General features: G+C 48.8%; 2 protein-coding genes across 2 annotated transcripts in view; one reads left to right on the forward strand and one right to left on the reverse strand.

The window, feature by feature from the left end:
• The window catches only part of LOC101584825 (keratin, type II cuticular Hb5-like), a 10,729-nt gene extending 4,296 nt beyond the window's left edge, over window positions 1-6,433 (forward strand). Inside the window, exons 3-9 of the mRNA XM_004637997.1 lie at window positions 820-880; window positions 1,845-1,940; window positions 2,547-2,711; window positions 2,869-2,994; window positions 4,999-5,219; window positions 5,499-5,530; window positions 6,285-6,433. Of these exons, the coding sequence (XP_004638054.1) occupies window positions 820-880; window positions 1,845-1,940; window positions 2,547-2,711; window positions 2,869-2,994; window positions 4,999-5,219; window positions 5,499-5,530; window positions 6,285-6,433 (850 nt within the window). The remainder of the gene's footprint in view (window positions 1-819; window positions 881-1,844; window positions 1,941-2,546; window positions 2,712-2,868; window positions 2,995-4,998; window positions 5,220-5,498; window positions 5,531-6,284) is intronic.
• A 6,651-nt stretch (window positions 6,434-13,084) lies between these two features.
• LOC101582221 (keratin, type II cuticular Hb5) lies at window positions 13,085-20,841 on the reverse strand. The gene is made up of 9 exons (XM_004637847.2): window positions 20,381-20,841; window positions 18,704-18,912; window positions 18,167-18,227; window positions 17,941-18,036; window positions 17,126-17,290; window positions 16,088-16,217; window positions 15,465-15,681; window positions 14,658-14,689; window positions 13,085-13,998 (listed from the first exon to the last, which is right to left on the reverse strand). The coding sequence occupies exons 1-9, from the start codon at window positions 20,798-20,800 to the stop codon at window positions 13,805-13,807; spliced, it is 1,524 nt and encodes a 507-aa protein (XP_004637904.1). The 5' UTR covers window positions 20,801-20,841; the 3' UTR covers window positions 13,085-13,804.
• Between the last annotated feature and the right edge of the window lie 253 nt (window positions 20,842-21,094).

Genomic DNA, 21,094 nt, shown 5'->3' on the forward strand with positions numbered 1-21,094 from the left:
GGAACTGGGGATCGAACTCAGGCCCTTGTACTTGCTAGAGAAGCACTTATTCCACTGAGCCATCTCCCCAGCCCCTTGAAAGATGATTTTGACATGAATTCATCCTGGTCATTCTGACCTCAGCCTTCTTCAGAGTTCTGGTCTTAGAAGATCAGCCAGAGGGACATGGCAGGGGATCTTTTCCTCCTGTGGGTGAAGCAACACAGAAGCCCTTTGTGGAAGCCAGGTGTCATGCTTCACCACCCACCCTTGGCATGGGAGAGCTGGTAATTATGGAACCGAGAGTTTAGTAAAGTTGCAATTTCCCTGTAATTAAGAAGTTATAGACACCACTCTCTGGGAACTCTGCTCTCCTTGCTACTGCTTCAGAGAGGAGGTCCTGGCTTAGGGAAGGGAGCAAGGCTGGTGGAGGAGAAATGCCCCCTGGCCATGGACTACTTCCAGGAGGAATTCAAGCCCTGGGATAGACGGTTGGAGGATCAGATCTCAAGAGGGGGTGGTTTTAGAGAGCTTAATATTTTGCTCAATTTTAGAGTTGACAGGCTCTGGGGAACATTTGTCTGCCTTTCACCCACCCACAAGTATTTACTCTAAGCCTTATCACGTAGTAGATGATGCAAGCCCTGGTCCATCACTGGGCTCAGTCTAAGCTGGGAACAGAGGCAGTGGTCTTTTGTTGGCTTCTTTCTAGCTGGGAAACACAAGTTCAGAAAGACCAAAGCTCTTCTTCAAAGGCACACAGAAAATATTAGTGGAAAGCCAGTGTTTTGTAGCCCTGGCCTCTGGCTGGCCAGCCTTTCTCTTGTCCACTCTCCTCAGGTATGAAGATGAAGTGGCCCTCAGGGCCACAGCTGAGAACGAGTTTGTGCTGCTAAAAAAGGTGAGTGACTCCTGTTGCACAGGGAAGAATGAAATCTTGCATGCTAGAAACTGACTGTGGGTGTCCTGCCATATTCTTATGAACCGAGTTGGTGGCAAAGAGCTAAACCCCCTGGCAGGTGACAGCGGGTTGGTTTGGCTGCAGAAGCCATCTCAGCCACCATGTAGCTACCCAAACTGTGTTGACGAGTGTTCTGGAGAAAAGAATGTCCTGCTGCAGTGCTGTCGGGCATCTTCTATGTAACTAGGCTCGCGGATGTGTACACTATGAGGCCCGCTGTGCTCTGGCCTGGACACAGCTCCTCCCACCATCCTAGGGTCTGGCTGATGGTTCTTAGCTTGCTGAAATTTGTGAGCCTGTGTCAATTTGGTAGTGATCGCTGTCATTTAGTGGTGTTAGAGAGGAGGAAAACACCAGAGGGATAAAAGCCGCTTGTGGAATTTTCTTTTATTTCGAAGTGATGAGTAAAAGGCTATGTATGTGTTCGTTAGCAAGTAGCCTGCGTTCCAACCTCCGTGATGTAAGTACTGGTGAACTGAGAGAGAGCTTGTGTGCCAGGACAGGTCTGACCTGGGTCTCGCGCAGAAGTGTCTCGTGCTCTTGTGCTGGGACAGCTTGGCTGAGATGAAGCAGCCTGACATCCTGAGTCGTGATACCAGGCTCAGCGGGATCCTCAGTACTGAGCGGGGTGAATGCCTCCCCACTTTCCTTCCCTTCGCAGCCAGTTCTACTGCCTGCTGTTCACACCACAAGAGGGAATGTGAGGAGCAAATAGCAATGCGGGCCCTGGTGGGGAAGAGGAAAAATGGAGGTTACACCTGTGAGCGCAGGTAGAAGGATGGGGCAGGCCAGAGGGAGAGAGATGGCCAGAAGATGACCTCACGGTTACTGCAAAGTGCCGAGGCTCAGGGCACAGGGACAAGGAGTGTGCCCATTCCCTACCCTCTCTGTCTGTCTCTGCTAGGACATAGACAGTGCTTATCTGCGTAAGTCAGACCTCGAATCCAATGTGGACCTGCTGACCAGGGAGATCACTTTCCTGCAGTCCCTCTATGAGGAGGTAGGAGGGGGGTGCTATGGGGAAGGTGTCCTTGAGCTGTGGGGTTCTCTGGAAAGTTGGCATCGCTTACCTCTTAGGGCCTGAACATCTTTCCTTCTGTAACCAGAGGATATTCTTCTCTGGATTCAGACTTCTTTTCCAAATGGAAGCAGGTGAGGCCCTTCTTTCAAGATGATTAGAAAGACTGTGGCCCATCCCTTGTTCACGAAGATTTGACAACTCATGTATGCACTTGGGTAGTGTAAAAGCTCAAGTAGGAACCCCAGGAGCTTAACTCTGGGTGTTCTCTGGTGGATTACATTGGTACAGATGGCTTCTCCCAATCTGGTGGTTCAGGCCCCGAGGTGGGGTGATCCCGCTGATCTGTGTACATCTAAATCTCTTTAGATGCTGACCCAGGCACTAGCTGAGTTCTTTCTCATGTACTGCATAGGCTCATACCCCAAATTCCAACCTTTTCCTTTAAAAGTTACATTTTCGCAATTTCCCAATTCCTGGTCATTTTCTAATTTCTTTTCTAAGGTTTCTGAGTTGGGGCTGTTTTGGGGATTGCCTGGGATCTGGGAGCTGGTTTTATTGCTGAGGGCTGTGTGCTGTTTCCTACAGGAAATCTCCATCCTGCAGTCACAAATCTCAGAAACCTCAGTGGTGGTGAAGATGGACAACAGCCGGGAGCTCAACATGGACATGGTTGTGGCCGAGATCAAGGCTCAGTATGATGATATTGCCAGTCGCAGCCGGGCTGAGGCTGAGAGCTGGTACCAGACCAAGGTGAATGGGAGGGCGGCGCTCCCTTCTGAACAACCAGGCGGCTGTACACCTGGATGGCTGTACCCTTGGGACAGGTGCTCGTGCAGCCCAGAGGGGCTGAGGCTGAGGTCCTGGCAAGAGCAGGGCAAGGACATGTCTGTTGTCTCCCAAACCGCAGTGCCAGGAGATGAAGGCTACGGTGACTCAGCAGGGCGAGAACCTCCGCAGAAGCAAGGAAGAGGTCAGCGAGCTGAACCGCATGATCCAGAGGCTGACGGCTGAGGTGGAGAACTCTAAGCAACAGGTCAGGTACCCTAGAACTCTATGGGGTCCCGTGCTTCTCATCTGATTCTGCCATGCTCCTGTCTTTAGGGGCTGCTCTTATCTTTTGGGTGGCTTTTACTTTTGCTGTGCCAGAGAATTTGTCATTTGTGTTCTTCCTGCATTTGCTATTATCAGATTTTTCCAGTTCTTGTAAATCTGGTGGATGTAAAACTGGAATCTAATTGTTAACTTTTCATTCTTCTGATTAACACAGTGATATGGAACCTCACCTCATACGCACACCAGTTATCTGTGTCTCTCTTTCTAAGAATTGGCTGTTCACATCACCTGCCCATTTTCTAGTGGAATTTCTTTCTGTTGTTGTTTTGGTGGCAGATTGAACTGGCTCTTGTACTGAGTTACATCCCAGATCTTTTTACATTTCTAACAATTTTGAGACAGGATCTCACTAAGCTGTCACGGTACCCAGGCTGGACTCAAACTTGCCATCCCCCTGCCTCCCAGAGCGATGGGGTTATAGGCATGAGCTGCGGTACTGGGTTTCACCTTTTCTTCTTGGTGACTTGCAGCACTGCCTCTTGCATCCCATCTAGATTGTAGCCTTTGTCAGTCATACATTGCAGCTAACTAATCTCTTAATTTGTTGTTTGTCGGTTTAAAATCTTAAACCTAACATGACCAAGTCTCTTGAGTCTTCCCTTAAGGCTTTATGGTTAGAAAGTCTTGAGATATTAGATCTCCTCTAATATTTTTGTGATCTACTGAATTCATAGTTTTACCTCTTTACTCCATTTGACTTTATTTTTTTATATATAGTGAAGAGGGTTCCAATTTAATTTTTCTGTGTAGACTAAGAAACTGGATTATGTAATCTGTTTCCCCTGCTGATTTGTGGTACCGCCTCTAGCATAGTGCTGAGGTCACACACACACCTAGCTTATCGTCCGTCCCCTCCCCCCTTTTTTTTGTCTTTTTTAGTCGAGGTTTATTTTTGGTTTTGGTGCCGAGGACCAAACCCAGGGCTTCCAGCTTGCTTAGGCAAGTGTTCTACTGCTAAGCTAAATCCTTGGCCCCTCCATCCTCTCTCTTCTGTGTGGCTATTGAATGCAAGGTAACTTGTTGCTGCTAACAGCTGGATTCATGAAACACGGGAATGGGTTCCTTTATGGGAGTGCAGTTAGAGGAGATCTGAAGTGTGGCCTAATCCTGGCCGTCGCTCATGTGCTTTCCACTGTGCTGGCTAGTGGGGGCAGCTCAGAGCCAGTGTGCTGGGAGGTTGTCTGTCAGTGTGCTGAGCTCAGTGGCTGAAGAATGAAGTGTGTGTTCCTGTGCACGTGCGCGTGCGCGTGTGTGTGCGTGTAGGTCTTAGAAAACCTGGGATGTCACTACATACTTGGGAAGCCTAGGACAAGTTGCTTCTTCTCTGAGTCTCAGTTTCTGCATCTGTTTAGTGGAGATAATAATGCCTGTTCTGACAAGCCTGCAAAGTAACTTTGAAGGTCAAATAAGATAATATTTGTGAAAGTGCCTTGTAAACTAACCCAGATATATGGCAATAACACTAATTACTGTTTGTGCTATTCTGATGTTAGCATTTCCTCCGTCTAATGGCTCACTTATAAAACTCAAGTGATTTTTACAATGAACTGGTATAAAAATGAAAGAAAAAAATCTTCAAATGAACTACTGCTTCCCCATCTAGTTTGTTTTTCACAGATGCATTTCATTTAAAAAGCATCAAGTTAAAAAATTGATCATTTTGTTTTTTATTTTTAAATCTTTTATTTATTTAGTACAGTCTTGCTATGCAGCTCCGACTTGTAGTGATCCTCCCATCTCGGCCTCCCCAGCTCTGGGATTACAGTAACGTACCACCACGCCCGGTTTCAGGGTCAACACGTGTGTGCCTGGGCTTCTTCTGTTAAGTGGAGGCAAATTGATGGTTAAGACCATTAGAAACCCACCAGCCACCTTCTCAGGCCAAACCCTTTCCAAATTCCTTCCCTCCTCTTTTCTCCTACAGCGCTGTAGGCTGGAGGCTTCCATAGCTGATGCAGAACAGCAGGGTGAGGCGGCCCTAAATGATGCCCGCTGCAAGCTGGCAGGGCTGGAGGAGGCCCTGCAGAAGGCCAAACAGGACATGGCCTGCCTGCTCAAGGAGTACCAGGAGGTGATGAACTCCAAGCTGGGCCTGGACGTGGAGATTGCCACTTACCGCAAACTGCTGGAGGGCGAAGAAAGCAGGTGAGGATGGGGCTCTGTGATCCCTTTATATCCCCACTCAGGACTGGAATGGTCTCACTGAAATATAATCCTCCAGGCAGAGAATGTTCAAACTGGGATCAGTTCAAACTGATCGTGGGATTCAGCCATCCCATTTTATAGACAAGAAGCTGAGTCCACACAAGGGAATGTGTTTGCTCAATGTCTGAGCCAATTGGTGGGGAGCTAAAAAAGACATCAGTCTGAGGCAAAAGCAGAGGAACTGGGCTCTGATGTCTTCTTGTCTCCTCCCCCCTGCAGGCTGTGTGAAGGCGTGGGCTCAGTCAACATCTGTAAGTTGAGCATGTACTGGCATGGCTCTCTTGGGTGTCACCTTGGGTCTGAACATGAGGTTGCATCCAACTAGGGACCAAACCTCTGTCTATGGGCACTGGGTGAAGTTGACCAGAGTCGAAGGTGCTAAGAAATGAACAAATTGGTGACCCACAATACTTGATCCCTGTGTAGATCCATCTGGATTATCCTTGAAATCTGAGAAAATTAATGTGGCAAATTCTGGCACCCTAACTGGTTCTGCAAAACAGGCTGAGACTTTCTGTACATACAGAATACTCCTGTAAGCTGGCAGGGCTGGAGGAGGAACTCCTCACATGACCCCATGTTTTAATAAATACTAAATTTATATTCTGATCACTTGGGGCCATTCATCAGCTAGAAATCCCTGATCTTTAGAATTCTACTGTGTACACAGCCTCTAGGGCAGGTGTCTGCTTCTGACAATCCATTTCCCTCAGCTTCCCAGGAGCTCTATTTATAGATTATTCCTTTAGTAAAATCTACCAAATTTTGCCCAAATATTGCATGAACACATCTCAACACTAGCGTAGGCCAGGCAGAGTGAAGTGTTCAATTTGCTAACCACTTGAAGAAGCAGATGACAATGGGTTTAGATTTGTCTCTAGTTTTGCAAGTCTCACATTGCTGGTCCCTCAAACTATGAAAAGAATGAGTCATTTTATGAGAAGACCCTGGGTCATGCCATGTCCAGGGTGGGAGAAACTTCTGACCTGATGTCTCTTTCTGCAGGTGTGAGCCGTTCTCAGGGTGGTGTGATCAGCGGGGATCTTGGTTCCGGTGTCTCATGGAGCATGGGGGGTGTGGCCAGCAACAGTGTCCTGTGTTCCCCCTCTGTCATGGGACCCTGCTCCAGTGCAAGGTCTGTGAGGTTTACATAGATGGGCAGGACTCTGGACCTCATGGATTTGCTGGGGGCTGTGGAAAGGTAGAGGGGGAAAGCTTTGCTCTGTGGCTCAAAAGCCAGTTTATTCATTTGTCTTAGATGCAGCTCTCCAGTTTCCTTCTTAGTGGAGCTATGCTTTATTCTTTGAATGTAAATCCTGGGTTTGGCAGGGAGCTGGGTAGAGGGATGTGCAGTGTGGGGGAGCATCTTTGGGCCTTGCTCTTGGATAGGAGGAGCTGTGGATGCTGCCTCAGCCTTGAGGGGACAGCACAGGCAGTGGGGCTGAGGGAAGCGCTTCGCTTGATCTGAGAGACTGGAAATTCCTGGAGTCCCCAAACTATTGTATATGACAGAATGAAAAGATTGACTGAGGCTAATCAGATGAGTCCTTTCTATTGGCTGCTTGAGATTGTACAGAATTCTCAAGATTCCCATGGAGCTCTCCTCCTTTCTCTTGGTGTACTTGATTAAATGTTGATGGCAAAAGGTTTCTTCTACTGAGTTCCTTCATTACTTTCCTCACTCCAGGCCATTTTCCTGGTGAAGTCTACATCTAGCGTTTTCCTGAACTGACAGTCTTGGGAACTTCCACCCAGAAGAGCTTCCCTGGAGTCTCCCTTGGTGCTGGGTGTCCCCGGCTGTGATGAGATGGAGGGTGGGGTTTTGGGAGGACGGTTGTCTTTCCCTTCTTGGTTCAGAAGAATGCTACTTCTCCCACTTTATTTTATTTGAAACATTTTAGAGAGTAAATCTTATCAGAGCCCTGCTTGTTTTGGTGCTTGTCAGAGTGTGGCCCAAGGATCCCTCGGGCTACTTGTCAAATGTCCAGATCCCAGGCTCCACCTAGAACATGAATCAGCAGCCCTAGGGATAAACCCAGGAACCTACATTTTAGCAAACTTCTGGGAGATTGCTGTGCAATCCAGGGTGAGGCCACTGGTTCCAGTGGGCAGAGGGCAGAGGAGGGTCAAAAAATTTTAGAAATGGCAGTGACTTTCCCTCTAATTCTCACAGGATCAAGTTAGTAAGCCTTTGGCATCCTTCTTTTAATTCTTCTGAAAGGCCAAAGTCATAGCCTGATCCTCACACATACCAGCATGGGGCCCAGCAAAGGCCAAAAAGAGAAGGAGAAGGGAACTCGCATTCATTAAACACCTGCTAAGTGTTCAGCACACAATGTACACATTTCATTCATTTTTGACAACAATAGCATTATTACTGCTTTTTACAGGAAAGAAAAGAAGTGGTTTTACAGGCTGAGAGAAATGATTTTACTGAGATCAGAACGCTGTCTAGAACTCAAACTCAGATCCAGGTTTACATGCCTTTACCCTACAATCCCTGATTGCTCCTTTGAGCTCAGTACTCTAGCTCCCCATATGCTGCCGGATGAGGGGTTCTACCTGGTTCTACTTTACTAGTTGTCAACATTTCAGAAATACATGGCACAAGGTGATAGAGAGACTTTCTGGGAACATGTATGGAAATATAACACATGCTCTCCAGGAACCATGGACAGATTGTACACTAAGGTGGTTATATAAACATAGTATGAGAAGACAGTCCTCTTCTGTAAGGACCCAGACTTGAAACTCAGACTTCTGATTGGAGGCCATTTTCCTGGTGAAGTCTACATCTAGCCCTTTCCTGAACTGACAGGCTTGGGAACTTCCACCCAGAAGAGCCTCCCTGGAGTCTCCCTTGGTGCTGGGTGTCCCTGGCTGTGATGAGATGGAGGGTGGGGTTTTGGGAGGACGGTTGTCTTTCCCTTCTTGGTTCAGAAGAATGCTACTTCTCCCACCTTATTTTATTTAGAACATTTTAGAAAGTAAATCTTATAAATGACCTGGCTGAGTATAAGATAATTTTTCCATAGGAATATATATTTGATTTCAAGACAAAGAAGCTGTGGAATAGTTCTCCCTGGCAAAATGCAGTCCTCTGACACCTTCAGATTGTGTCCCCAGGGGCCTTACTGGTCAGGATATTTGTTATAGGGAAGCTTATATTTACCCCTGAAGATTCACATTGACTCTTCTCAGATAAACTGACAACACAGATTAACATAACAGGAGAAAAAGCATAAAGTTTATTGGTGTGCAAATGCACATGGGAGCCACACACAAGGTATGATACCCAAAGAAATGACCAGTTGCTAAGTAGCGTTTTGGGCTACAGAAAGACAGAGGGAATTGAAGTTTCTGGAGGGAGGTGGAATCAAGTTACAGGGGTGAGGGGTGAAGGGAGGAGATGCACTCCCAACAGATTGCCTCACTATGCTGGTAAAGCTTCTAGGTAATCTTTCAGAAGAATAATGAAAAGCCTGATTGGGTGTTAGTGGCTTAAAGATTTTTTCCTTCTCTGGACATTAATATTTCCTAATTATTTAATGAGATTCCTAGGGAAGGACGGTGTAAAATAATTCCATTTCTTTTTTTCTGGTACCAGGGATTGGACTCAGGACTCTACGCTTGCCAGGCAGGTGCTTATTCTACTGAGCTATCTCCCTAGGCCCTAAAATAATAACATTTCTTTTTTTTTTTGGTCAAAATTTTATTGATAAACAGATAGCAATGAGACAGTTTCAAATCAAATCGGAAGTACAGATTCAACAAATAACACACTGCATGTATTCTTCTTAGTGGTTAATTGCTGCACAAGATGCGGACTTGAGATCCTATTTACAAACACCATTAGAACAAATCATTCTATTCATTAAGAGAATGTAACTATATATCTATCCTAACCACTTTGAATACACAGATACAAAATGGACATTCATCTGTATGCCCCATTTTTTCCTAAAATAATAACATTTCTTCTACTTTTCATCCTCGTCCTTGTCTTCCTCCTTGTCCTCGTCCTTGTCCTCCCCCTCGTCCTAGTCCTTGTCCTCATCCTCTTTGTCCTCCTCCTCCTCTTCCTCCTTCTTCTTCAAAATTTCTTCAGCCAGATAAAGGATTCAAGGAAGACCAAAACTCAGATGGGGTGGAGACGAAGGTCAGAGACATTGACTCTGAGACTTTTTCCAGCCAGCGTGTCAAAGTGTCACCTTTGTACTCTAGCACAATGCCCTGACCAGAAAAACTAAGTACATATTTCTTAGCGGTGCAGTGCTCTTTTCCTCTTCTGCCTACCACACAAAGAGGCTCTCAGAGGGGCCTACATCCTGGATATACCATGGTCTGAATCCCACCAACTTTGAGCATAGGTAAAATCAGGTTAAAAGCACCCCAGAGTAACTTTTCTGGAGAGAGAAAGGAGTCCCATAAACACTTGCTGCTCTGAAGTTGGGGAATATGAACTGGGGAGAGTCTGTGTTTCTTTTTTGATGATGGTGATGATGATGGTGGTGTTGGTGTTGGTGGTGATGATGGTGATAGTGATGGTGGTGATGGTGATTTTGGTAGTGCTGTTTTTGTTGGTGGTGTTACTAGTGATGGTGTTGTTGGGAATGATGATGATTTTGATAGTGATGGTGGTAATGGTGATTTTAGTGGTAATGTTGGTGGTCGTGGTGTTAGTGGTGGTGGTGGTGATGGTGGTGCTGATGGTGGTGATCATGGAGATTTTGGTGGTGATGTTGACGTTGATGGTAATGTTGGTGATTTTGCTGGTGATGGCAATGATGGTTTTAGTGGTGATGGCGGTGGTGGTGTTAGTGGTGTTGATGATGGAGATTATGGTGATTTTGATGGCAATGGTGGTGATGGTGATTTTGGTGGTGATGTTGGTGGCAGTGATGGTAGTGATGGCAGTGGCAATTGTGCTTGTCGTGGCAGTTGTGATGGTGGTGGTGGTGATCGGTAGATTTACCAATTTGTGCTTTTGATGTCTTCTTAAGTTTTCAATGCCTAAGTGGACCCTCTGTGTGTTGCCCCTACTGTGCTCCATGCCCTGGGTGTGAAGCTTTCACCATCCCTGCTCAGATGCATCAAAGGAATCATGCTGGGTCCCTTGGTTTAGTTGGAGGCAGAGAAGCTGCATGGAGCAATGTTAACTAGCATTTTCCCCTCTGCTATTTCTTCTAGGTAAATCCCCACACCCAAGGAGAGCAGAACTCAGATCCTAGTTGCTCTAGTGTTCAATAAAAAAGACACTTGGTACAGCTGACCTATAACATTCCTATTCCCAGAGAGAAGCAGTGGTGTCAATAAGCTAGATAAATTCCCAGACAGTTATTTCCATGTCTGTGTGAAATCCACTTTCTAGTTTTCCTAATGATTAGTGAATTTATGTCTCTTACTATGTTTGGCTCAGGAGAGTAATTACACAAAGCTATATTTCCTGAGATTCCAGAGATGGAAGTGGGAAACAGTCAGAGATACTGGGCCCAGAAGAAAGAAATGTTTTGGGAATGTGTGTGAGGAGGACTGAAACAGGGGCTTGGTGGAGCAGTGCTACTGGCTTGGACGGGAAAAGAGAAACCAGCCAAGCCCAAGCTTACCTATTGTTTAGGGAGGACTAAACTGCACACTTCTGTTATTTTTCAGTACTAGGGATTGAAACAGGACCTTTTTCCTGAGCCATGTTCACACCCTTCTTTATTGGAAGACAGGGCCTCACTAACTCTCTTGCATAGGCTGGGCTTGAACTTTGGAACTATTGATCCCCATGCCTCAGCCTCCTAGAATTTGAGATTCTAGGTATGCAGCACTGCACCTAGCTCATACTTTTGAATCTTCTGGAAAAAGTTTTGGGAAGACATCAGTTATTTAAATGAGAATTAACTAGAAAGGTCTGATTTCTCTATTTCTCTGATGAAGATGTTAGGTTGTTTTGTGATGTTTCACAGGAGAGAGCCTAGGAAAGAGGTTGGCACTCCCACACTCTTTTTGGTTTGGGCCATTCGGTCCTCTGACTCCCTTGATCTTTCAATTTCAGATCACCTGACTTTGTTAACATTGTCTTTCTCCTAAAACTTCCACCCTTAGTTACTTGGATTGTCCTTGTTGCCTTTTTCAGGGGACAGAGCTTTTATCAGGAGAGGGCTAAGGGAGCCTCCAACTGCTTTAACCAGAAGAGATGACTTTGGATTGTTTCTGTTGGTTGTAAAGTGGGAGCTGGGAGAGGTACCTGTACTTGGAAGCCAAAGGAGCCCCTGGCTGGCCAAATTGGTTGATGATCATTGTACACTAAAGACAGACATGTATTAAAAAGCTTATTGATATCTTCCAGATCTTGGTATCTTATTTTCTCAGTACAGATTTGGTATTTTAGTTTTCTTGGCCCTGTTCTACAGTGACATCAAGTTCTTTTCCCCCACCACAACTCATTCCAGCCCATATCTTGTCTAAGATCTCACCGAAGACCCAGAAGCCTTGTAAGAATTGGGCTCAAATCTCCATACTTTGACCTTTTAGCCCCTGATATTTAGACTTTTCTGTGGATGAATGATGTATCCAAGGTTGAATGTTGATCTATTGTGATGCTATGCAGGTCCTCTGGGCCCTCAGAGCCAGGAAAGAGAAGGGGTAGGTTGGAGACTCAGAGGAGGCCTGGCTGCTATGACCTGCAAACCTCAAGTGGAGGAGTACCCTGAGCACTTGTAAGAAGCCAATATTCTCTAGAGGGGTCATAATCTTTTAAGCCTGAAATGAGCTTGCAGTCCTATGCATAGGGTTTTAACTTCTCTGGGAAAGAGGCTGGGTGATAGGGAGGGAGTTAGAACAGCATACAGGTTAGTGGACAGATGTTGCCTGACAATAATCACATCACATTTTTTCCCCTAGTGGAGAAATGGAACTGAGTCCATGAGGGCTGGATTTCTATAGCTCCTTTTCTAGCTGCCTCAGTCAATATGATGCATCCCAGGCCCATCATGTCTTTGGGTTTCTTCCTGGGACCTAGTGGAGGCTCAAAGCCAGAAGGAGAAATTTTCTGCCTTCCAGAAACCTCAGCTTGATCCCGACTCCATACATATCCACTTCCACTTACATCCCTGGCTCAGAGGCACAGAGTAGGACCTCAGGATCCTAGGGCTGTATGTGCATTCCTGCGTGTGTGCATATGTGTGTGTGCATGTGCGTGCGCATGTGCACGCGCGTGTGTGTATGAGTGTTGTTAGGTAGGGAGAGCAAAGAAGTCTTGATCAAAGGCCAGTGAGATGAGGAGCATGAATGGGCTCATGTGTCCCTATAGGCTGGGAGGGAGAGAGTAGTTCTGGGAGCCTCAGGGGGTAAACTTGTCCCTTTAGATGGAGTCCAAGTCTGGGAAGGCCCTTGTTGGGCGGAGGGGTTGGACAGACTGATGAATAGGTGCAGAAGAAGGGGTGGATAAAGCTGGCTCTGCCATAAGATGCCTACATTCGTGCTGGAAAGTGACTTGAGCCTGGAGGTAGTGCAAGACAGTGTGCATTTGGAGCAGAGTTCTGGCTGCTGAGCTGTGAAGGCCAAGGAGAAGGACTTAAGGGGGTCTGGGGCTGTGGTCAAGACCCACATGTACCAAGGATCAAGTGGAATCAGGCTAAAGAATGAGACAGGAAGAGGTGGAGTTACTAGGGAAGCACTGGGCGGGGCTGCACCAGCGCTGGTGAGCTGCTGCTGGGAAAGAAGGGAGCAGAGGCGCTGGAGCTCACAAGACCACGCATCTTTGCATCGCAGCAGCATTTATTGAAACACAGATTGGAACAACCCAGAAGGCAAGGCACCCACAGACATAACCAGAGGGGGACCCAGGAAACAGTCTAAGGTTCTCCACCCCACCCCTACACTGGACAGTCCCCTCCTGCACCTGGCAGAGGGACATCTGGAACAACCACAAGGTCTTTGAAATGTATAAAGGTGCACCGAGTAGCAAGACTCATCCAAAGTCCCCCAGCCAGCAGGCTACAGGTGAAAGGATTCTCACAACAATGAGCCTCTCCACTGCAGGTCACACAAGAGGTCTGGCTGGAGCAGGGTCACCCAGAGGAAGGCAGGCAGCCAGAGAGACAAGCAAACACAACCAAGAATAATCTGGCAGTGCTGCCCATCTGCTGGGGCTGGGGGACACTGCTCTGATTCTTAGGTTGTGGGAGCCCTGGCTGGGTGGTTAGGGTCATGCCTTGACTCAGGGGAGGCCAAGCTTCCACATTGCCAGCCACTCGGGATGACTGACAGCATCCTAGAGAGCCTGGTGAGTAACACATACTGGCCACAAGGGTCTGGAGGCAAAGTTGGAGTTAAGTGAAGGGCTGGGAGTGACCCTCTAACTGAAGTGGGGAGAACTAGGGAGCAGCTCCCTAAGACGAGAAGGTGGAGGACAGCGAACCAAGGGTCTTTCCCTCTGTAGGAACATCTGGAAGATTCTGGAAGCAAGCACACATTTTCCACACACACACACCACTCAGTGCGGGGCAGGGAGAGGTGGGGCAGAGGCCCCCACGCTACGCAAAGCGCACTGACCGACTGCTCCCGCAGCTGAAGGTGGAGGTGCGGGGCTGGCAGGGACCACAGGAATCGGGGGCCATCACCGTGATGCTTCCCCCTGTGGCAGAGGGGCCAGAGGCAATCTGGCGACCAGGAGTGGTGCCGAACGTGAGGCCCCCACAGGTGACTCCACCGCGGGAGCTGCTGACGCCTGTGAAAAAGGAAGACACTCGAGGTAAGGAGCTGGCTGGGGTCTCCCCAACCTATGACAGACCCTGGGCATCATATTGCAGGAGTCACCTCCTGCTGTTCCTTTACTGGTCAGTAACAAAGGCCTGGTGAGCCTCCTAGGACTGTGGGACTCCTTTCCATGGCCTGCAGTTCGCCGTAGCTGCCAGTGAGAGGCGCTCAACTCTGCCTGCTCCACCACATTTGGTCTCCAATGAGGAGCACCGGACCGAAGGTCCTCTGTCAGTGGGAGAATATTCGGGGTTCAGTGTAGGCTAGAGGCTTCAGCTTCACTTATCAGTAAATAAGTGAATTTTCTTTCTTCTTTCTTTCTTTCTTTCTTTCTTTCTTTCTTTCTTTCTTTCGTAGGGAAGGTTCTACAGGGTGTTCATGGTCTCACTACTAGATGGGACTCATAGTGATTCTCCTGTTTACCGCCTCCCTAGTGCTGGGATTACAAGCGCATGCCACCACCCCCAGTCTCAATTGCTGTCTCAGCGCGCCCCAGGTGCGGAGACGGCACAGCAGGCCCAGGGATGCAACCCCTGGCCCCTGCGCCTGCTTGCAGGCACTTCAATCCGCTGAGCTATTTGGCTGGCCCGGTAAAGCAATTTTCTAGGGGAATTTCAAGCAGATACTTACAGACATTCACGGAGCCCACACCCTCGCACAGCCTGTGGGGGGAAAAGACTCCATTAGTTCTAGGGCCTGAGCGGGATTCATCGAGACAGAGAGATTTCATCCTGCATCCTGTGTGTAGTTAGGTAGGGATCTGCATTCAATGTGCTCCGTCCTTTGTGGCTCTTTACCCGCAGAAACTAGCCCTTCTGGTTCCCAGCAGTAGGAGACTAGAGGATGGCGCCTATGTGCTGCCTCAGATCTGAGCGCTCACCCCCTCCCAGTGCCGGTGGTGCTCATGAGGATGTGGAACCAGGCTCTCCAGGGTGAGTGACAGGGGCTCAGGGCTGAGTAGAGCTCCGTGCCTGTGGGGCACATTGCCAGTACTGTGCATAAGCCCGTGTGGCGGGTGCAGCCCTACTCAGAAGCTGTGAGGAGAAGTGGCTGTAGAGGTGTAGTACCTGGGTACAGGTCCCAGCTCCTAGCAACTGTGGCTATGGGCCAGGCACCAAACTCTGAGGTTATTTTTGTATCTTTGGATGAGGAAAAGGAACACCAACCTCTTGGATTATGAGGATTATAAAATGGGCATTTAGCTCAGATATGGCATTATTATTACTCTTGAAACCTGTACTAGCCTGGTTGGCACTGCAGGTCACACTGGGGCTCAAGAGATGGATCATGCTGGAAGGTTCAAGGTTCCATGTTCTCCCATCCAAGTACTCACTAGACCCAGTTCTACTAATTCGCTAGGGTCAGGTGCCTTCAGAGCAGTATGGCTCTAGACTAGACCCTCCCCCCCAAATCTCCCAAGGTCCTTCTTAGACTCACCTGTACTCCTCACCCTCCAGGAGGCGTCTGTAGGTGGCGATCTCAATGTCCAGGCCCAGCTTGGAGTTCATTACCTCCTGGTACTCCTTGAGCAGGCAGGCCATGTCCTGCTTGGCCTTCTGCAGGGCTCCCTCCAGCTCAGCCAGCTTGCAGCGGGCATCATTGAGGGCCGCCTCACCATGCTGCTCTGCCTCAGCCACAGCAGCCTCCAGCTTGGCTCGCTACAGGGTGGAGACAAGAAGATCAGATGAGAGAGCAGAGCCTGGCTCACCAAGCAGGTGGAGCTGGGGTGGAAGTGAGGGGATAGAGTCCTAGAGGGAAGGTTGGCTCCGTGCCAGGTAGCTAATAAAGCTGGGAACATGAGGGAGGTGAGGGGCAGGTTTTACGCCATCTCACCCTCATGGTGATTGCACGGCTGCCAAAGAAAGGCTCCATAGTTTTTTGGAAGTCAGTGTGAAGGCTCATCCCAGCTCAACACACCAAGTGTGTTGGTGGGGAGCCGTTGGCCCCTGTTGGGGTCCCTGGTTTCTGACTGTGTGTGGCCTGAGTCTCTGCCCTCCTGTGGGCAAAGGGTCTGTGTTGCAGCCCACCAGTGCTGTGGGTATGTGAGTCTCCCCTGTGACCTGCCTGGCACTTGGCATTTTCTATCTCTGCTGTCAGCCTCTGGATGATGCGGTTCAGCTCGTTGATCTCCTCTTTGGTGCGGCGCAGGGTTTCCCCATGTCGGATCACCGTGGCCTTCATCTCTTCACACTGTAGAAAGTAGAGAAGCTTATGAGGCTTGGGGATAGGACACCCCACTCCTTGGAACACCTCCAGTGACTTGGAGGAGCCAGTTGTGTAGGGCTCTGCTTGTGGAACCACACGTGGTGACCCTGCTCTGTTATGTGGCCCTGAGAGCTGTTAGCCATTTTCTTATCATCCCTAGGGTAAAAGAATCCTTTTCTAAGGGAATGGGTGTATTGAAAAGGAATGAGGAAAGAGATATATCTGTGTATGTATGCAGGGTGGTTTGAACAACTGTACTGTGGATTTATGCTAGTCTATGGAAAAGAAATTTAAAAAAATGTATTTGGTTGTTACAGTGTCTCACTATGCAGCTCAGACTCATAGTGATCCTTCTGTTTTCAGCATCCTCAATGCTGGGATTACAGGTGTCTGCCACTATGCCTGGACTCTGTGGTCGGTTCAGCCTGTGCTGGGGGCAAGGCTGGTGAGGCATGTGGTACCAGGGATCAAACTGCAGTTCTTGCACTTGCCTAAGCAGGTGCTTTAGTCTGCTGAGCTATCTCACTGGCCCCTAGAAAGGAGAATTTAATGCTTAATTTGTTTTGTCTCTTTTGTTCAATTTTTTGACCTTTTTCTTTTCTTAATTTCTTATAAATTTTTTTCTTTTTTCTTTCTTCTTCCAATTTTACATGCATATATCTGGTAATATGAATAAACTAGTTTGAAGACATCACTGTATTACAATAAATACTATGAAATTTACATTATTTTGTTAAGTGAAATTCTATATCACTTGTAATTTTTATTTTAATACTATTTTGTACTGTCTTTAAAAAAATAATAAATTTTTTTTAAAAAAGGATTCTTTTCTAATAGACCCTTCCCATCCCTCCCACTGCCACTTTTGAAAGGCAGTTTCCCAAGCCACTGACCTTGGTGCGGTACCAGGACTCAGCCTCGGCCCGGGTGCGGCTGGCCACGTCATCATACTGAGCCTTGATCTCGGCCACGACACAGTCCATGTTCAGGTCCCGGCTGTTGTCCATCTTGACGATCACTGAGGTGTCGGAGATGTGGGCTTGAAGAACACGGATCTCCTGTGGGGCCAGTGGCAGTGCATGTGAGTCTGGTGTCTAATCAGGACTATGTGCCCCATCTCTGGTGACATGTTCAGTCCCTGGGGGCCACTGGCCAGGCATGCCACATGAGTCCTGCCTCCACTATCTTCATTCATGCACAGGCCTGCTACAAAACAATGGAGCTCTAGAGGGGACAGACCTCGTCTGGGGACAGCTTCTGCTATAACACATAGACAAAGTGAAACCCACAGTGTACAAAAGGCCTGACTCAAAGGCACCCAGGAGGGTGGCTGGGTTTGAACATCAGGCAGGGTGACTGGTTCACTGGTTAAGCCCCACCCTATGTGGGACCCACTCCTGGCCAAAGATGTACACTTCTGTATCCATCTATACGCCAGGATTCACAGAGACCAGTGCATAGATGTTCCTTCTAGCCCACAGAGCTGCTCACAGACACACAGTGGATAAGCACACATGATATCCATGGTTCTCACACATGTAAACACACATGCTATGTTTGGGCACATGCAACATGCCCTCTACTACTGGCCTTGTCACATGTGTGTGTGCTCTTGTGCTCTTCTCTTGTATGCCACACCCTGGCAACCACAGTACACACAGGCACTCTGCCCCCCTCCCATGCCTTTCTGGTTGATGGTGCCTCTCACCTCTTCATAGAGGCGCTTCAGGAAGCTTGACTCCTCCACTAATGCCTCCACATTGGCCTCCAGGTCTGATTTCCGCAGGTAGGCACAGTCCACATCCTGGGGTGCAGCAAGGAAGAGGAGCACGCACAGGGGAGGAGGAGGAGGAGGGTGCTTGGGTCAGCATGGTGACAGTGCCCTAGGCCAAGGTGGGTCCCTTCCCTCCCTGCCCTGTGACCAGCCCCCTCACCTTCTTTAGAACCACAAACTCGTTTTCTGCTGTGGCTCGCAGAGCTACCTCCTCTTCATACCTGGTGTGGGAGAGAGAAAGTTAGAGTGGAGAGGGTGGACCTTAAACACCACAACCCCTGGTTGAGTCCTAAGGGTGGGGAAAGGTATAACCTTCTCCAGATATCACTTTGATTTTCTCCATAATCTAGTTGTGTACCATTCACAGGCTGGCCCTTCTCTCAGCCATGATCTGCACCTCCCAGCCTTTCTGAACTGGGGAGATAAGGAGTATATACCCCAGTTTACAGGTCTGGCACCATCAGTGCACCCTAGAGCCCAGGAGAGAGTGTGCCACAGGTGGGCAGGCACAGAACTGCTTGCCAAGTGAGCAAAGGGTAGGGGATGTGCATAGACAGGGCTCTGCTGCGTTCCTTTCCTCACTCCCTTGAGCACTATTTCCAGGGTTGGCAGGGCCTCTGGGGGCTCTACAGGAGCCCAGGAATCTGGGGAGACTAAGGACTTCACCGCCGCCACCTGGGCTGGAAGGCTCACTCACTTCTTCTTGAAGCCCTCCAGCACCTCCTGCACATGGTTGAGTTCCGAGGCCAACCTCCCACCGTCGGCCTCCACACACTCGGCCTCCCGCCTCAGAGTCTGGATGTAGCCCTCGAACAGCGGCTCCAGGTTGCTCTGGCAGCACTCGCGGTTCTGGTAGAACTGCCACTTGGTCTCCAGCAGCTTGTTCTGCTGCTCCAGGAAGCGCACCTGTATGTGGAGGGAGGAGGAAAGACTCAGTGGGAAGTCTGGGGAGGGGTCTGGTTTTTGGATGGTAGCTGAACAGGGTTGAGCCATAGGGTTGGGAGTTTAAGGTCCAAGGGACCCCATTCCTAGCATCCAGAGAGGCAGTGGTAGGTGTGAGGGAAGTGACTAGGCTGAATTTAAAGCCAAAGGTCTAATCCCACTTTCAGTTCTGCCACTTGAAGTAGGCAAATTTGGTACTAGGTTTTCTAAAATGGGGATAATGGTGATAGAATTGTTGAGAAGACTTTGCCAGTTAATACACGTAAAGTGCCCGGAACAGCACTGATGTGTGGTCAATCAATTTAACTACCGTAATAACCAGGTGCGTTTCATTTATTCATTTATGCAACAAACTCTTACTGAATATTCGTATACATCTATGTCTATGTTTCCATCCTGGACATCTTCCTATAGATTTCAGAGACAACAATTCTGTGAAGGGGTGGATATCACTTCTCCCACATTAGGATGGGGGCCCTGAGACTGCTGAGGTGTGAAGGCCCAGCTCATGGTAAGTGATGGAGTGAGGATTCCATGTCCCTGGAGTGTCTGTCCAGTCCTCACATGCCCTTGCTACTGATGCACAGCTCGTGTAAACTTAGCTCTGATTCACTATTTGAAAAATGGAGTAATAACTCCTACCCCATGGAGTCATTCTGAGGATTAACTAAGATCACTAAGAAAAATGTGACAACAGGATGGTCACATGCTCAGTAAGCAGACTCCCGCTCCAGCAAGGCTAGTCCTTCTCCTTTTCCCAGACCTCACTGGGAAGTAGCCTCATCCAGCTGTGCGCCACCTCCCTGGCCTCATCCCACCCCTCCATCCACAACAAGGCTTCCAGGCCAGGCTTAATTACCATACTCTTCACCCACTCCAGTCTTGGGAAAATAATAACAGCCTGTCATTTAATGAGAGCTGTTGTTTGCCAGCCCTTTCCATGCACAAGCTCATTAACCCTGACCACACACTAGTTGAGGCGAGGCTTGCTGTCCAGAGGGATAGGTTTCCTGGGGTCTCCCTGCTGAGTGCTCGGCAAGGACTCGGGGAGCAGAGTGCCCAGAGCCCTTGCTGCCAACTTCTCCTGCTGCCTGGACCATGATCCACCTTTTGTTCTGTTATCTTCTACTCTTCCTACACCCAGGGCCCAGTCCAGTTTCCTGGGGACAGCTCTGTCGCTCTGTGCCATCTTGTCTGCTGAAACACATGCATCCTTTAGGGTACAGACTCGGTTTCTAGGCCAGGCTTGGATCGCCATAAACTTAGCTGAAGTGAAGTGATGACAGTCATCTTACTAGCCGTACTGGTCCGCATTTCGCCCCTCTGCTACCTCAGAACAGGCAGCCAGCCAGCCTGTCTCTCCAGCAGACCCGGCCTTCTCTAGGGCAGGTGGGTTTGAGGTCTTCTCTGGACCATTTCCGGTATCACTGACCTTGTCGATGAAGGCAGCGAACCTGCTGTTGAGGCACTTGATCTGCTCCTTCTCCTCGTGCTTGACGCACTGCGCGTTGGGGTCGATCTCCAGGTTGAGGGGTGTGAGGAGGCTCTCGTTGATGGACACGCTGGTGATGCAGGGCGGGCTGGGGCCGCACACGCCTCCGGAGCGGTAGCCAAAGCTGCGGCCAAAGGAGCCAGAGCGGAAGGCCCCAACAGCCATACGGGGCCCACAGGAGCCAGGGTTACAGAGGCTGCGGCTGCTGAAGCCCGTCAGCCCCCTGTAGCAGGACACCCCTCGGTAGGGGGCAGCGGTGATGCAGCAACGGTTGCCGGTTCTGGGGGCCACTGCTGAGCAGGAGCTGAAGTTTCGGGAGACACCGCATCCTGAGCTAATTCTGTAGGAGCGGCAGGACATCCTGTGGGTCTGAGCAGAGTCTGAGCAGTTGGGAAGGTTGGTGTGGGCTGCTGAGTGCGAGGCTTAGGTTTCTCCTGGTCTCTCTGATCCTCCTGGGTCCTTTTATTGGTGAGGAGAGCTGGGGTTGGCTGCATAAAAGGAGTGAAAAGGCATTTTATGTTGTTTATTGGCTTGGGGAACTTGCCAGCAACTCCCAAAGACTCGTCTTAAAGGTGAGCTCAGCAGTGAGTTGGGCTCCGTAAAAGTATTGAAGATGTTATTAGGGACATTGTATGTTTGCACTTTTCATCTTCA

Source organism: Octodon degus, unplaced genomic scaffold (assembly GCF_000260255.1).
Source record: "Octodon degus isolate 3935 unplaced genomic scaffold, OctDeg1.0 scaffold00093, whole genome shotgun sequence".
Taxonomy (NCBI): domain Eukaryota; kingdom Metazoa; phylum Chordata; class Mammalia; order Rodentia; family Octodontidae; genus Octodon; species Octodon degus.

What these genes read in the sequence shown, in the direction of transcription:
- LOC101582221 (XM_004637847.2), bottom strand. Translation starts at nt 20,800, where the DNA reads ATGTCCTGCCGCTCCTACAGAATTAGCTCAGGATGCGGTGTCTCCCGA. An exon ending in TCGCTGCCTTCATCGACAAG is followed by an intron (nt 18,913 to 20,380) that starts GTCAGTGATACC and finishes CTCCACATACAG; the next exon opens with GTGCGCTTCCTGGAGCAGCA. An exon ending in AAATGCCAAGTGCCAGGCAG is followed by an intron (nt 15,682 to 16,087) that starts GTCACAGGGGAG and finishes CCCTGTAGCGAG; the next exon opens with CCAAGCTGGAGGCTGCTGTG.